This window comes from Uloborus diversus, chromosome 3 (genome assembly GCF_026930045.1).
Source record: "Uloborus diversus isolate 005 chromosome 3, Udiv.v.3.1, whole genome shotgun sequence".
NCBI classification, from domain to species: domain Eukaryota; kingdom Metazoa; phylum Arthropoda; class Arachnida; order Araneae; family Uloboridae; genus Uloborus; species Uloborus diversus.
The window spans coordinates 196,247,343-196,264,673 of record NC_072733.1 but is presented as its reverse complement, the minus strand read 5'-3'; the positions used below and the strand labels follow the sequence as shown (position 1 = coordinate 196,264,673).

At 31.4% G+C, this 17,331-nt stretch overlaps 1 protein-coding gene across 1 annotated transcript in view; it reads right to left on the bottom strand.

The window, feature by feature from the left end:
* LOC129219366 (solute carrier family 4 member 11-like) overlaps nucleotides 1–15,861 on the bottom strand; it is a 718,088-nt gene extending 702,227 nt beyond the window's left edge. The window contains exon 1 of the mRNA XM_054853742.1: nucleotides 15,719–15,861. Within this exon, the coding sequence (XP_054709717.1) occupies nucleotides 15,719–15,848 (130 nt within the window). The 5' untranslated portion in view covers nucleotides 15,849–15,861. The remainder of the gene's footprint in view (nucleotides 1–15,718) is intronic.
* Nucleotides 15,862–17,331: the final 1,470 nt, after the last annotated feature.

Below are 17,331 nucleotides of genomic sequence, written 5' to 3'. Positions count from 1 at the left end.
CCGCTGGAAGATTAAAGTTTAGTTCTTCATCAGGTGCTCTATCACAGTCTAATACTTGCAAATTAGTTAATATTTTTTAGCAAAGAATACACAACAAATATTCAGAGTGCTGAAAAAGCCCCCATAGTAAGGTAACGCAAAAACGCTCGCTAAACACAAAAATAATCCGGGTTAAAAAAAAAATGCGGGTAAGATGCAGAGAATTTTAATCGAAACTTATTTTGCTAATCAAGTAAAATTGATGCATTAATTAGTGCGGGAGTTCTTTAAACAGCCTTTAAGAGACGAATCCCATGCTTTTTGTTGCTATGTGCGTTGCTTAATATTTTCATTTTCTTATTTTAATTTGCGATTAAATTAGAATTTTCAGTCCTATGTCAGTTTAGGCTTTCTCTGAAAAGATTCTCACAACATCTAAGAGACTGCTCAAAAGCATGGAATGGTTTTTCAATTTTTTATTCTAATTTCAAGCGCCATTGCATTTCACTGTATGAGCAATTGTTGTTCGCACTATATTTTATCACTAAAAAGCGTATTTTCATCTAGTCTTGTCTTTTTTTTTTTTTAATTCAAATACAAAATAAAAATCAGTTGAGATTATACTTTGAATCTGTTTTAGATTAGTTTACATCTTCAGAAAAATTTATTAGATCTATTTTATTTTTTAAAAAATTTCATTAAATCGTGATTTTCGCTGAATTGCAATAAAATTAATTCACACTGCTGGGAAAAGTCGAAACATTTTAGGATTCGCCTTTATGTAGTACTTATATGTATCGTTTCTTTGAAATAGAGCTCATTTTATATTACTACATAATTATACAGGGTTTTTTTTTTCTTATTCATTATATTATAACTACATTGAAAACAGCTGTGTATAGAGGAAAACAAGTTTTTTGATTAATAGTCAGAAAAGCTGTGTGTGTTTTTGAAGCTTTCTATTACTGTCTTATGCCTATCAAACAGAAATATTTTTCTTTGCATACATTTTTTTGGGATAAAATATGAACGAATTGTGCGGAAATGTGTGTGAATGAAACAAACTTCCTGAGAAAGTTGGTTCTCTAACGAAGGAGGACGGAAAAGCTTTTTGAAGAAAATAGATTGTCAAAAACGCAGAGTCATCTGATTCAAAATTACTGTCTTGGCGACCACTCTACAAACTCTTTTATAACCTCTCCAGTGAAATGCTTGGAGAGTGAAATCTTTCCTCCAGTGATGCGGTTCTCTTCCTATAAATCATCGATTTTCGACTGCTGATCTGCCAAGCAGAGTACCTCAAGAAAAAAAAAAGACAAGGTGTTTCTCTTCTAGCGGAACATTTAGGAGTTACATTTTCCGAGCGCATTTGGACTCCCAGGATTCTAAAGAAAATAAATCAATTTAAATTGTTACGAATTGCCGTAAGAAGGCGTATTCCTCACCTATTAATGCAAGTGGTCTTGTATCTTTTGCGTTATGTTACATGTTGTTATGTTACATCAGTTGAAGGGAACCGCCAGCCCTCACAATACTGGCAAGAACGAGCAACTGCCTCGTTATCTTCATTCTCTTTTGAGTTTTAATAAAAGTTAGTTTTTAAATAAGTGTTGTTATTTGGAACCACCGATAAAGCGACAGTAACATTTTGCTTTATAATAACTTTTCAGGAAAATGTGGTAATTATAATGCATGTATAACGAAGAGTTGTTATTTTTGACAGAAAATGAAAAACTAATTTTATTTATGGTTTTCTTTTTGGAACTGTACATATGCTTTTTGAATGATATAACCTAGTTAATCGCTTTACCAAGCATTTTTTTTTTTTGCTGTTAAACAAACTGTGATTAAGTTGTGAGACAGAAATACCGTGGATAAAATACCTGACAGATTTTAAATTTTGCCAAAGTAGAGAAACAGTAAACCCATAATTTGATATCCTAATACAATATAAGTTTTGCTGACGTAATGGTGTTCTAACAAACTGGTGACGACCACCAAAAGCAGCAAAACATTGATGAAATTCGTCGCCGATACGATTGTTGCAGCCTAATGTTGAACACGCGTCACTTGACTTAACTTTTATTTTAGAGTTAGACCGTGGAAAGTCTGGCAACACAACTAGTGCAATAATAATTCTTAAAGCAATCAAGTGTTGCTTTTTGATGTGATATATGTATTGGTATTCAATATTAGAACTGAACATCTACTTTTGGGGCGCATTTAAGTTTTGAAGAAATGATAAATTGTACTTTAATGATCTGCGTTGCAATCAAAGCTTCACACACTGAAGTGCAATTACGTAACTTTATAGTTCTCACGATGTATTGAGTCAATACTAAAACTTATGCAACTGAACTAAATGAAAGTAACGTTTTTTCAGCAGAACGGCAATTAAAAATCAATTTATGAAATATAGATATGAAATGATCTTAGTATCTACATGCTTAACTTTCGTTCTGAGCATAAGTTACGTTCGTTAAAATATGTTTATTAAGTGAGTTTAACATTATCAAGAGTATACAATAACATGCTGAACGAATAAAAATATTTTCCAGATCCAATAAAACTTCTGGTCCTGAGTCCAATCTTTTTTTTTTAATAGCGACCGTCTGACATGAAATTTTTAAAACATGCGTATCAGGTGATATTTGCTTTAAAAAAATCCCGAGACATTCCAGGTGAAAAAATATCCAAGAAAATCCTGGATATACTACGGATCAGGAGGTCGGAAAACATTCTTCTATTTGCAACGACCTAAGATATATTCTACACATGTTCGAGCGCTAGCGAAACGTATATTACTGCAACTTTGTGTTTAATTGTCTCTTCCTTTTCGCCTTTTCTTTAATTTTCTTTCCTTTAAACGACAATTTTACCTTTTCTAACCCTTACTTTACTGTTGGGTTTTGGGTGTCTATCTAATATATGAACAGCTGAGAGCAAAAGTGGAGTAAGACATGAATTTTAAAGAGTTCAAGGGTTTAGTAGAAATACAGTATAAAATTAAGTACTTATCACGTTTGGTAATTCTACCACCAGCCTAATGTTAATGCAAAGCCTATCCTTACACCACTTTAGAATGAAGTAGAATACAGTTTAAACGAATTTATAATGGTGTGAATATAAATAAGAAAAATGAGCTTGAACTACTTTTGATTTCAAAGGCTTATATATTATTTTCTACATTAAAAGCTAGCAACTCTAATTTTTGCATTTGTGATTGAAAAATGAAATAATATATAATCACGCTTAATTGCACAACAATTTCAGATCGTCTGCAGGCACGTGTTTCGGCGTTACAGGGAACGCCTTTTTCAATGCAAAAGAAGTGAGGTTATGGGTGAAAAGACACGCGCCAAAAGAGCAGCCGGATGTATTTTCATCCATACGCTCGCTTCTTCCGAGGCTTTCCATTTAACGCCAAAACAAGTGTCTATAGTAGTTCTGCAATTTTTGTGCAATTAAGCGTTGTTATATCCTATTCAACTATTATTTTTGTTCGATAATTTATCTCAAAAAGTCTGAATTCTCTGCATTCGAAATATTGCTACAAAACGCAATCAGTAGCGTGCGCATTTCTTTATTATTACAATAAACTTGTGATTTTCTCTTTTTAAGACAGTTTTTCTCTTGAAGGGCAATTTCCTGTTCCTTGAAAGGACTTTGATCAGGCTTCAGGTCACAAAATCTAAAATTTGCATAAAGTATCTTTTTCGTATTTTCGAACGTTTTTAAACTTCTTTCTAGAATTCAATTAGATGGCAAAATATATATCATTGAAAACCACCAAACTGTTTTTCTTTGATCAATCAAGAGTTGCTCGTATTTTTCGGTTGATTGAGACTTATGTAAGAGTCGATTCCTATTTACTGGTTTTACATACTTCTTTCCGTTGAATGTGAAAAAATAATACATCCGTGAAAATTTTTTGATTTGCGTTTTGAATCACTTTGCATTAGCGTTTTCTTATTTATTTCCGCAGATGATGTTGTGAAAGAGCATGCCCATAAATGTATCCAGAAATGGTTAGATTGTAGAATTTCTTCCAAGAAAGGTCTGGTTTGTAAGTGTTAATGCTGTTGATAAAGTATTTTGTGAAAGTTTTGATTCTACTGGATAATATAGCTAGTTAATTATAGGAGATTGTGATAATTCTATAATAGAACTGTTCTACGCGTGTTAGAGGAGAAATAAGTATTATTTTCTGTAATCTTTGACTTCGGAATCATTAATTGTATTTTGGTTAACTAATTTCTTCAATTATTTTCAATTTAATAATTTTTTTAGTGTGTCTAATTCATTTATGTTAATATACTCGAAACAAATGTTTCTTTACCTTTCCATTTTTTTCTTCTGCTACCTTAAAATTTTTCTTTTTCAGGTATCTTTTGCGTGCATTAAAATGTTAATTTCTAGAATCAAGAAAATATTTTTTTCGATATGACGTTATATCTCTTTTAGACTTACCCTTAAATGCATGTTTTCTAACTTACTAGAACTAATGGTGATTGATAAAATATCATTGCACTGTGAATTTATTTAAGATATCCAGTCACATTTTCTCGGAATACCTTTTTATATTTTCATTGTATTTGAATTCAGCGCATAAGTTGCTTCAAACAACGCAGAAAAAATCAAAACATATCAAGCTCTTCAAACCTACCAGTTGCATGAACATACAAATTCAGATGGACGATTATTGGCCGACGCTCAAAAAAGTACCCCTCTTTTTTTTTTTCTTCTGTTTACGGTCGAATGGGCAATCACATAAAACGAGCAGTTAAAAGTCCCGTCTTTTTCTCAATTTCCGCATTTGGAGATAAATATACGCTAAAAGTGAAGACAGACTTTGTCCCAATGATGTGCAATATGCCGCCTTTCATGTTTTCAAACCAGCTAAGGTTGGTTTAACTCGAGCTTTGTACCATTAAAATTATCTCTTACGTGTAAAGTTTTTTATAGCTTCTTGCAGGGAAAGTGCATATTTTTCTAAGCGGAATATTTCAGACATCTGGGTTTGCATAACAGACATTCTCTCCTGGTTGTTGAAAGAGCTTCAAAAAAAGATTTCTCGCCAAACTTCTCTAGCTTTGCAGAATTTGGTAATTGGAAATGGAGATTTCAAATATTTTTTAACGAAAATGATTCATTACTAAGTGATTCATGGGTGTTTAATGTAGTATTAATGAAAAACATGTGATTAGGTTTTCTTTATGGTTGTTTAATGAGATAAAATTATTTCCAAAATGAGAATATTTTCTAGTGATATCATTTTAAAATATTTTGTGATTCAAATGATGTTAAGATTTTAATTTTAAAAGTGAGACGCAACGACCGACACGTTTTAATACATGCTTTTATCGGATGTATTTTCCTCCATAAGCTCACTTATTTTGCACTGAAAAAGGGGTTCCTTGTAACCCCGAATCCCGTGTTTTTTCCCCCCTAAATTTGTGCAATTTAGGGTCATTATTATTATTTTCTTTTTTTACATGCATGTGTTTTAACTGCACGTGTGTCCATACACGTTGTAAAAGGCACGGAAGGAACTTTGCCCATTTACAAGGATAAAATATTGTTCGTGCACTTTGGTTTTAAAATTCATTGAATATGAATATCTATGAATACTATATTCGCGATATCGCTAGCTAATAACAGAGCATCTAAATTAAACTTCTAAACAAAGTTTTACATCTAAATTAAACTATTAGAAAAGTATGTTTCTAGATGTCTACAAGAAACTAGTAATACGTAACAAAGTTTACTTCTGAGAATGTTTTTAAAAAATCCCGTTATTGTACTTATAGACACCTATTTTTTATATATTTTTGCAATATTGAAGCATATACACACACTGTTAAAAAAAATGTATTCAAAAATGAAACTCTGAATGTATTCATTTTTTTTTTGAATACAATTGATTAATTGAGTAATTATTTCTGAGAAATTAATCATGCGTATTTCTTCGAAAATATTTCAAAACTCTTAAATTCGGTACGTAGAAAATTTTGTCATACTTCAGATGTTTTTAAGAAAAAAAAAGTCTTGAAATAAATTGCCCTTTTGATCACAGAGGTCCTAACTCTCTTAATGAGCCTTTCCAGTTTGAGTTTTGAATGTACACTTTTGGGAAAGTCTATGAACAACGACTACAAAAATTAAGAAATAAATAAAACCTTTTGTATTTACCTGAGTTGATTTGAAAGCAAAATGAAACCAACAGTTCCTTTCATTCACAACTCAACTATAATTTAGGTAACAAATGTAGAATTATTTTCGGAAAGTCTCCGAGCAACCATTAAAAAAAATAAATAAAACCTTTCGTATTTACCTGAGTTGATTGAAAAGCGAAATAAAACCAACAGCTCAACTCATTTACAACTCAACCATAATTTTATTAATAAATGAAGAATTAAATTCGAACAATCAAAATATATTTCTAATATCAACAGCACGAAATTCAATTCGCGAGAATCATAGTTAACATTTGATATTAGCTTCGCTTGCTAAAAACTCAGTGATGTAACTTTACGACTTAACCTTTTGTATTTTGAATTCAATAAAAAAAATTACCTTCATATTTTTATGGTATATGTTTTAAAACCTATACACGAGAAACATGTTGCCTAAAACCATCGGGCCATCAGGAAGTTCCATGCGGTACTTTCGGTTCTTTACAGGAAAACTTATTAAATGTGCTATTTTATTACCGTGCCACGAACCAAAATGAATGCAGTTGAAAGAATTTTTGGAATAAGTAGCTGACATACCGATTTCTGTCCAAATTCTTTTCGTGATCATCGTAGAGCTAATTCAATTAAAGGATGTGATGTTTATACACTTCGTCGAATGACAGCTATTAGATCCATGATGTCAGTTCGTGGTCCTAGGCTCTTTTCTTTTATTCCAAACACTGATGATATCGTGAATCCGTTGAGGAATTGCTTTGTTCGGTAAGTATTTTCAAGTAAACAAAGCAATAAATTCTTCTGGAGGAGTTGAGAGCAAAGTGTCAATAGGATTACGTCAAAAATGAAAGCATTTGATGGCGATTATTATTATTGTTGGAGTACTTTTTTATAAATAAATAGTATTTCGTGTAATGGTGGCTATCTTAAAGTTGCTGTAAAGCTTATCAGGAAGGTTAAAGCAACTTTTTCGATTGCATTTTCGCTGGAGCTAATTCTGTGCATCAGAGCCGGAATAACGTAAGTCACATTATGGTAATTTTGCAGGAGAGAGGAAAAACTTTTTCTGGCACATGCAAAGGATGGGAAGCGCGCTCTTTTTACCTCGTTAAAAATTGAAAATGATTTTTTTTTCACAAATTTCGTTTGATGCGCAATAAACTTCCATACACATTGCACTAAAAAAACGGAGACCGCAATTTTTGGATTTACGTCAGTCTGGCTCTGAGGTACAAAATTATCTAGTTACAAAAATAACTTGATCTTTCACGTAAGAACTATTTTTCAGTCTTTTTCGTTAATAACGCATTATAGTAAGTAAATGGGAATCTATTTTTTTCTCAAACAATTTTTGAATGATTAAGATGAATTTCCTTACGTCTTTGGTTTCGCTACTTGATTTAGAATTAAATAACAATAAAAAAAATGTGCATGATATTCCGTTATTCCGTCCTACAAATGCGTTTCTTAAAATCTCCCAAAAACTCATTTCTGCAGGTACTGCGCATTACCTTCTCACGGCAGTAATTACTTTTGCACTGTATTATACGTATAATCTTAGGGCTGACAAATAGTTTATCCCTTTATATTTTTATTAAGAAGTTGTAGAGTGCTTTTAAAAGTATATATGCTTTTCTTAGAAAAATACCTTGTTAAACATAAAGACCTAGGTCGCAGCTTAAGTAGCGAAACGGTAGCCATCTTGCATCTAAACTCGCTTTCTTCCTATGTTTTCTATGATGAACTAGCCTGCTTTGCTTCTTGACTGGTTTCTTCTTAACTCGATGTTAATCCACAATAAAGAAGCAAAGTAGGCTAGTTCGTCATAGAAAACATAGGAAGAAAGCGAGTTTAGCCCCAACATGGCGGATTTGTCACTACTTAATCAGCAATCTAGGGCTTTAGTTTAACATGCTGCCGAATAGACATTGGTTCACTCTTGATAATTTAATAGTTAAGTTCCAAGTTAAAATCGCATTTATCACCAATTTAGTTTTACCTAAACAATCAAAAAGCAGTCATTACTTATTCATAACTACAAGACTTAAAAATTTTCTCTGCAACCAAATAATTTTTCAGTTGAATTATTTTATGAATTCATTCAAAACTAATTAATTTTGAGGGTCAATTTTTCCTCTCATTGCGTTATTAATTCATGCTTCTAATGATGATTTTGATTGAGATACAAACGGATCGTTAAATTCATAATATAAGATAAAACAAAATTATCGTTGTCTTCAGGTTCTTAGAAATTGTCACTGTTCCAAGTCACAACACACTCCGCTATATGCTCAAGATTCTGAGACTAAATAAATTAAAATTCTGTTTGATCTGAGATAAACAAAGCTGACATAAATTTTGCATTCTATTTTCTTCCCTAAAACATAAGTTATTATCTTCACTGTATTTTTTTATGTAATTAAAAATGAAAGTAATTACTTTTTTTTTTCATCTTGCAAACACGCTTCAAAATCACATTAAAACTGTTCTATTTAAAAATTCCTTCCTAATGCAGCATCATTAGGACGGTCTGATCTTTCGCGGAAATATAATGATAAATGTTTAAACTATTTATATAACTTTTGACTCCCGTTGTCGGATATTTCTTTCATTTCCACCGTCTATTTATTTTTATCCGTAATCATTAAATCTCAAAACAAATTAGTATATAAATTATGGAAAAAATTTACCAGATTCGATTATGTATGAAGCAAAAGGGGTTCTTTGAAAACGAGATGAATTTTTAATGTGGTTTCCCAGAATTTACATACGACTGTTATTTATTTTTATTATTTTTTTTATTTGAACATTTTGACTAAATACCTACAATTAAGGCAGTGAGAAACAAAGGGACTTTTTCAAGTTTTGAATAAAACGTGTTTCAAGATAACGTCCTAGGTAGGTTTCATTGATTTTTTTTTTTCTAAATCAAGCTGTACAGCACCACCTACCAGAGATACTAGTACTATTTATTTGCCTCAAGACAGAGGAGAGGTTCCCCCTACTATTTTTACCGGTTATCTCCAATTTTTTAACTTTGCCACTTACATCCCTTTGCTTCTCACTGCATCAATTGCTACCCTAAATGTAGCGATGATCATAGGAGTAAATAGAAAAAAATTAATTTGAATTTTGACATCTTGAATTCAAATTATGTTTTTCGCAATCACGAGTGTGTGTATGTAGGCGTGTGTGTTTGTGTGTACGGGTTATGTGTATGTGTGTGTATGAATGTGTGTGTGTGTGGGGGGGGGGTATGTGTATGTGTGTGTAGGCATATGTGTTTGTGTCTGTGTGCATGCATGAATGTGTGGGTAGTTGTGTATGTGTGGGTGTCCGTATGTATGCGTGTGTGTAAGTGTTTGTGTGTGTGTGTAGTTGTGTATGTATGCGTGTGTGTGTAGGACTTGGATGCAACCTGGAGACGGCTTTCGCTATAGGAGCAGCATCGTGAGGAGCCAGCCGGTCCACGGTGATGGTGCGGAGGGTGGCGGTGGGAAAAATCAGCGTAACGCCAAAAACAGTCAAATGAGAACAATAAGCAATCGTGATTGCTCAAAAAAAAAACCTCCAGCAGTGGAGAGATACAGTGAAGCACCGTTTATACGTTTTGATTATTTATACGTTTCTTAAATTGATCCCTGCAGAGTCGAGTTCATATTAACGTATACCTATTGTATGTGTTTTTCATTTATACGCTTTTTATTCACTCAGTCCCTTCAAAAACATGTAAACGGAGCTTCACTGTATTAAAAACTAAAAAACGCTGTATCATATTAAAAACAATTTCTTAAAAGATATGGATGCCTTTTTGGATAAGAAATTTAAATCGCATAATTATAGACATTTTTTTCTCATCTAATTATATACATTGTAAATTTATCTGCCATTTTGACACTACTAATGATTTAGGATGTTAGAGTAATGCATTTAATTGCTTTATCCGAATGAAATAATTCACACTCAGTGCGTATTTTCTCTAAAACGATCAAAATTTACTCAAAAAATATTCCAGGATATTTGATAGTCTGTAAACGTAGAAACTGAAATCATTACTTCTGTAGAATTCAGTTGAAAGCACACGGAGCAAAAATAAAACGGAAATTTAAATGTTCATAAAATTCTGTCCGTATATCGTCGTTAAATCCTGACAATAGAATTTTTTAATGGCATTTGAATATCTAGGATATTTTTTCCAACTTTGCAGTATCTACAATAAAGGTAAACTCTAAATCAAGTATGATCAGGTCATATTTCATTGGAGAAAACTTCGGAAACATTAAAAAGATCATTTTAAGTCTGAATAATTTTCCCGAAACAGCAAATTGAAAGTTGATCTCATGGAGCTGTATTTATTACTGTAACGAAATTCTTACCTAATTTTGAATTAGTTTCCCATAAAAGTAGCAAAAGATTCGGAAATTAAAATTTAAGACCACAAATGTGAGTGATAAAATGAAACTATAAAATATCATTTGTAACAACACATGACAAAAAATATATTAATTCTGAGAAGGGAATTTCTATCATTTATTTTGGTTTTGATTTTATGTTAATCCTCGTTTTTATCGTAATAGAACAGTTAGCACAGAGCGATTTTCCGTTTTATAAGTAAAATCAATAAAATTTATTTAATTGTAAATAAGTACGCGCTGGGTTGTTTAGGCATATAAATTCAGACATATTACTACCAGTAGCGTTAAAATGCATAATATTTATTTTTTTTAACTAATGCATTAAAATGGATTTTTTCCCATTTAATCCCATTATGTATAAAGGTTCATATTTAAATTCAGTTTAGCACATTTTGCTTCTTGTAAGTGCTTCGAAAAATATTTTAATTTTAGTTTTTTTCTCCGTTTTTGTTTAAAAAAAACTTTGTAAATGCGTTTTTAATTCATTTTTAATTTCAAGAAGTCCAATTCAGAAAAGTTAATTTGTTTTTAAGTTTTCTCTATATATTCATGTTTTGTTTATGTCTCGTAATTCCAATACTTGACTAGAATGAGGATTTTAGTGAACTGTTTAAGTTTTGGTTAGTCTAATTTTAAACCTCATCTTTTTTTTTTTCATTTTTAGTATATTCTAGACGGTATATATCTATATTTCACGCAGAGTTTAAATGAATGCTAGGGATTTCTTCGTGCATATATTTTATCTTTTCAATATGGGAATTTATTTATCGAAATTAAATAGTTAATTTACAATCATGAGCATTTTCAAAACACAAATATTTTTTAATTGTAATTCATGGGAATTATTTTCTTTTATTTTGTAATGAAGCAAACTACTTTCGTGACTGAAACGTTTATACATTTTCTTACGGTAAAGTTAGCTAATTAATTCATCTGGACTAAAATTATGCATGGATGTCGACGACAGATGTGTTTTATAGGCTTAATTATGGAAAGTACGTTTAATCGAAAATTCATAAATGTGTTAGAAAAAAAAATCCTACTGCTTAAAGTTTTAGTCTGTATAAAATTCTAAATTGTATAATTAGTCAATTCAATTTGTGAATTATAAGTCACATTACGTTTACATTTATCAAATGAAAACAAGTATTTATAATTAATCCCTAATTATATAATTATGTTGATAGAAAAAAGTAACTTCTCATCAAATAGCTTTTATTTAATTAGAGGATTACGTTTCACTTGGATTGTAGTATATATAAATAAATAAATATATATATATATCATGATACGTTTGCTTTATTTTGCGCTTGTGTGTTTAATCATAGTAATTGCGAAATATCCTCTTTATTTCAAAGAATTCTACCCGCTGTGAAATTAGTAAAATTTCTTTCAGTAATTCTAGTTCTTTTAAAATAGATTAGATTTCTAATGATATTGAATACTGTTTTCAAAACGTAACTCTTATACTTACTAGAGGTCCGACACCATTACCAAAGTATCGACGTTTTAAAACATCGATGTTAAAAATTAAAGCATCAATGTATTAATACATCGACCAAAAAACATCGATATTATTTTTTTCAATATACTACGTACATTTTTCAATGTGTTACATGTTTATCTACAATATTTGCTTTTAATCTCTAACAAACGTCGTTTAAATAGTTTAACATATTTTGATTGCGTAACATATTTTGACTTTTTTACCAGAATAGACGGGGACTTGGATAAGATATTCGAATCTTGGAAACTAATTAAGGCTTTAAAAATAGTTTCAAGCCAGGTAACAATAAAAACAATATAACAGAGACATTACTAAAAATAGTCATGATTATTAATTTAATAATTAGGTTGAAGTATCATAAGAAAGTCAAATACAAAGGAAGACCGTTTACAGATTCATTAATTTCAAAAATACTTATTTCAATTCAGGTTGGGAGAAAGTTTCACTGCCATGCATTTCAAATTAAGAATTATTTTTAATAATTAAATATTTAAATAATATCCTTTTTTTTCAAGTGAATAAATACAAAAGTATTATAATCAAATGGTCGTACAAGCTATTAATGAAACGTTAGATGAAAGCGTTGCATTTTCAAAATTAGCAGCACGAGAAAGTAATGCAAATCGTTTCAATGCTTTTAAATATATATGTCACTAGCAGTGAGTAAGGTAAATACTACAGAAATAATTTCATTCGCTTTAAGAGGAGAACAATTCTAATCAATTTAGTTTATTTTTTCATATTTTCATTTTTTTAAAAAAGAACTTTTTTCTCCAATAAAATCGATTCTTCAGTTAAGGGGGTCCGGGACACATTTTGATTTTTTTTTATTATATACTTTAGAGTTTTTAAATTTTTTGCACTGATTTACCATTTATTTAATAAGCAAAATCATAACATAAATACGAAAAAAAAAATTTTTTATGTAAATTTAATTATTTTTTTTTAAATGGGGTTGCTTTAAATTGCTATAACTCAAAATATTCTTGATCAATTTTCAATTTTTTTTAAATAAATTACGCACAAATATCTAATCTTTAATTTTTATTCGGCGATTTTAAAAGTATTGATTCAATGAAAAATAAAAAATATTTGAAGAAAAATTTCGAAAAATTCAAAGATACTTTTTTCAAAAAAAATCATTATTTTTGCTGTAAACGTTTTTTTTTTCAAATTCGCCGAATAAAAATTAAAGTAAACTGTTTGAAAAAGATATGCTCCAAGTTTCATTACTTTATCTTTATCGGTTCCTGACTTATAAGAGTTTGACTGCAAGAAATCGAGAAAAATTGCCTCATGGAGAAAAACGCGTTTAAAGTTTTAAAGTTAAGTACACATTAGTTAGGTGCATGCAACAAAAATAATAATATCTTTCGTTCTATTTGAGATAGAAACAAGATTCAAACGTACTCTTAAGCAGAAAAAAAGGCATAATTTTTCACATGATAAAAAAAATTGCAAAATTTGACGATTTTTGTGTCCCGGACCCCCTTAACTAACTATTGAAATCGCTTTCCATTAAGATAGATGCCGCAAACACTAATAACCGCTGAATCTCATAAAAAAATTAAAAGAACACCAACCACAAATCTTGATGTTTAAAAAATATCGAGGAATTTAAACAATATGAATGTGTGTGTGTGATAGTCGATGCCTTTTAAGCATCAAAAAATAATATGATACAATTGATATTTTTTCAAAAACATCCATGTTTCCAAAAATTGGACACAATAGTGACACTCCTAATGCTTTCTTTCCAAACTTCCATTTTGGTTTGAAAAAAGCCCGTTTATACACACATCTGAAATTTTTATATTGATTAAATTTGTAAAGTTTGTTTCTTCAAATTTACTCCATACTTTTGATACCAATTACTTTGTACTCGTGTAAAAATAAAATGATATTTTAAAATGAATTTATTGAATTCGAAAGTAATGTTCTAAAAAGAAGATTTTGAATGGCAGCATCATTAAACCGTAAAATTTCCACTTTCAATAGAAATAGTCTGTATTTCTTTTTCTTTTTTTTTTTTTTTTTGTTGGAAAACAAGTTTTGCTTAAACTTAGTTTCGGAAACTAACTCCATGTAACATTCTTCATTATTTTAAATAGGTTTTTTTTTTAAACAAGAAAAAAAATGTCTATTTTATAAGTTATTATTTTTAAGTGTAAATATTTTTGGATTTAAATGAAAACGTTTTTTTTTAAACTAAATTAGAATAATTTATATAGAATAGTACATATGCTGCCATTATATTTTTAAACGGTGTATTACCAACGAAATCAAAAACCTAAAACGATGCAATTTGCCGTGAATATATTACTTAAAGCAAATAAATATGAATATATCCCTAGATTCCAAAAACCTATTTCGATTTCTTTGGTAGATTGAACAAGATATTTTCTATTTATTCATCTTAATTTTCTTTTAAAATAAAGATGATTAAGTTAGTCGCATTTAGTCTCGATCATTTTTCAAAACGTTTATCAAGCTCAATTCCTTTTTACAAGTCTATAGATTTTGACGAAAAAAAATTATTTAAACGAATTCTATAGTATGAGACGAAATCTAATATCTTTGTTGCGCTTTGTCATTTTATAAGATCGTATCGATCATAGTCGGTATCTTTACTCAAAAATACAACTTTCTTTACGGCTTATTTATCTTCTTATGTACAAATCACACAACATAATGGAGACTTTATTGGTAAGAATTGGTATCTCAATACAATAAAGGTGCAGTTTTAAAAAAGTGAACTAATTTTTTTTAGGGCCGCTTTTTACACGTTAAACATAAATGTATACATCACAACTTACTATCCTCAGTAGCAGTTCCTACGATTATCCAGACTGAAAAACCGGATCACTGTGTTACAGATAAATGAAAAAAATAATTGCTTTTGCACACAAGCATTTTTGTTTTATTCGGTATTTAAAATGCATTTTCACAACAATATACATTTACAAATATGTACTTTTCTGTATTTTCTCTTGTCGAAATTCCGTATTTGTTTCGGAAATAAATTCCAATTTCGTATAAATGTTATAAAACCAGTTGAAGCTACTACTTAAACTAACGAAAGTGTTTGTATTTTTCATAAACTCGTTGTTACCTTATGCTACATCGTAAAGGAAGAAAAGTGCAAAAATGTTTCAATACAAATACATCATAAATTTGAAATTTATCACAATAGATAATTTTAAAATACAATACTCTAAACTACAGTTTGATTTAAATTTCAAATTTCGTGCTAAAAGTAATGCCGAATTCAAGTACTATCTACTAAAATGGCAAAACTGAAAGGATAGCTTAGAAAAAAAAAAGTGCGAAATTAAAGAAAATAAAATTGCCTAAAAGCAAATAAAAAGCTAAAAAGATCAGAAATGTCATCTTTTCTGAACCTTATCTTACAGAATTGATGTCTAGAGAGAAAAAGTTACTATTATAGTTTTGAGTAGCTTTACGAATTTTCTTCATTTATTTTACATTTAAAATTTGTCTTTTATTGGACTAGAGTTATTAACTTAGAGGGATTTCTGAGATTTATAAAACTAAAGGTTTCATACATAAAATGTCCTGTACAATTGAAACGGATACAGTCGAGAGGGTTAATTAAAAACACTCACCGTAAACAATCCTCCATTGTCCTTTCTTGTAAACTAACTCAAAATGCCGGTTGAGACCAAACACTTTGGTCGATTCCCTTCTTTCATAATGCTTGAAAGATTCACGAAATGATCCTTTCTCCACTCTCATGTTGAGTATAGCAGTTCTCCACATTTTATTTCCTTTATACCCCTGCTCCTTATGGACCAGAGGGCGAGGACATGGTCGTCCAACCAGAGTGAGGTACTGTGAGAATATCTTTATTTTCCTGATTCTACACAATGTTGTAATCGTTTATAAATGTAAAGACAAATCACTGGCACATGGCCGACGCGTGTCTGATTTTTTATATCTCGTCAGAAAGACAGCCTAGACCCATAGGAAGAGAAAAGAAGTAAAAAACAAAGGTAAGCGGATGCGTATGCTATAAAAACATAAAAAAAAAAGATTTTATTGAAAGCTAGGAGGAGATAAGGTTCACTGGGAGAATTTAGGAAGATTGCAACAGAGATGCTCAGGCATTAGCATATATCATTCTATCACAAATACATTACAATCTATACAGGACATTGACCAATCAGTATGCATCGGATGTGTTTATCTCAAATGCCCTATCCATTTCCATTCTCAAGATTTGCGCTCTTTAGATGCTTTAAATTCACGCAAAATAAATATTTAAGTGCAAACAAGCGCTTTTTTTCACATAAATGGTAGCATGCAAATCGGAAATACATTCACTTTCACGATACACAGAAGTTGATATTATGTGTTGTCGGAAAAGTAAGAACCCGATGCCAGAGCAACAACTCTCGCAGTTCCGACATCTTCGTTTCATGAGAACTGGATTAAACTATTTGATAGGAAGCTTTTTTGAAATCTTTTGAGGGAAAAAAAAATTGGCTTCTCGCCCACGCTCTCCAACAACTGCAAATATTTAACAGGTGATGCTGCATCATTTTGGAGCCAATTCACGTCAGCGTCGTATTTCCCGCCAGGGAAGATACGACGTAACGAAACGAAAGGTGGGCAAAGACGAAAAGTAAAAAGTGGGGAGAGAAAAAAAGTAAATCACACACACACACACGTGAAGGTAAACGGGACCATGCAAAGTGCGAAAGGGGTGTACTCGAGTGACGGGACACACGACAAGGCGTTCTCGGAATGGGGCGGAAAGTTCCGGGGAACTTAGGCAGGAGTTTTTTGGCGCAAAGTGGGGGGATCGATTGGATTGGGGAACCAAAAGAAATGACTCACCGTAAGCGATTCTCCATTCGCCTTTCCTGTAAATCCATTGAAAGTGGCGGACAGGTTTCTTGGCGGATTCCACGCTCCCGTAGCGCCTTAGGGATCCCCTGAAAGATCCCCTCACCCTGCGGACGCTCATGTCTGTCGCACATGCACTCTCACTCTCCCGCACAGTGAGTGGCCGAAGAGAGGCTCAGGAGCAGCATCTCTCCCCCGTGCTCGAGCCGATGTGCCTGCCTGAGGAAAGGTCGCGAAGAATGGCGCGCGAACGCGATCGATAGACCACACAGCCCCGTGCGCAGATGCCGATTCTTCGGGGGACAGACCCCCGACTTCTGCATCCCACCACTTCTTCGAATACCGCTACTCTGGACACACGCACACACCA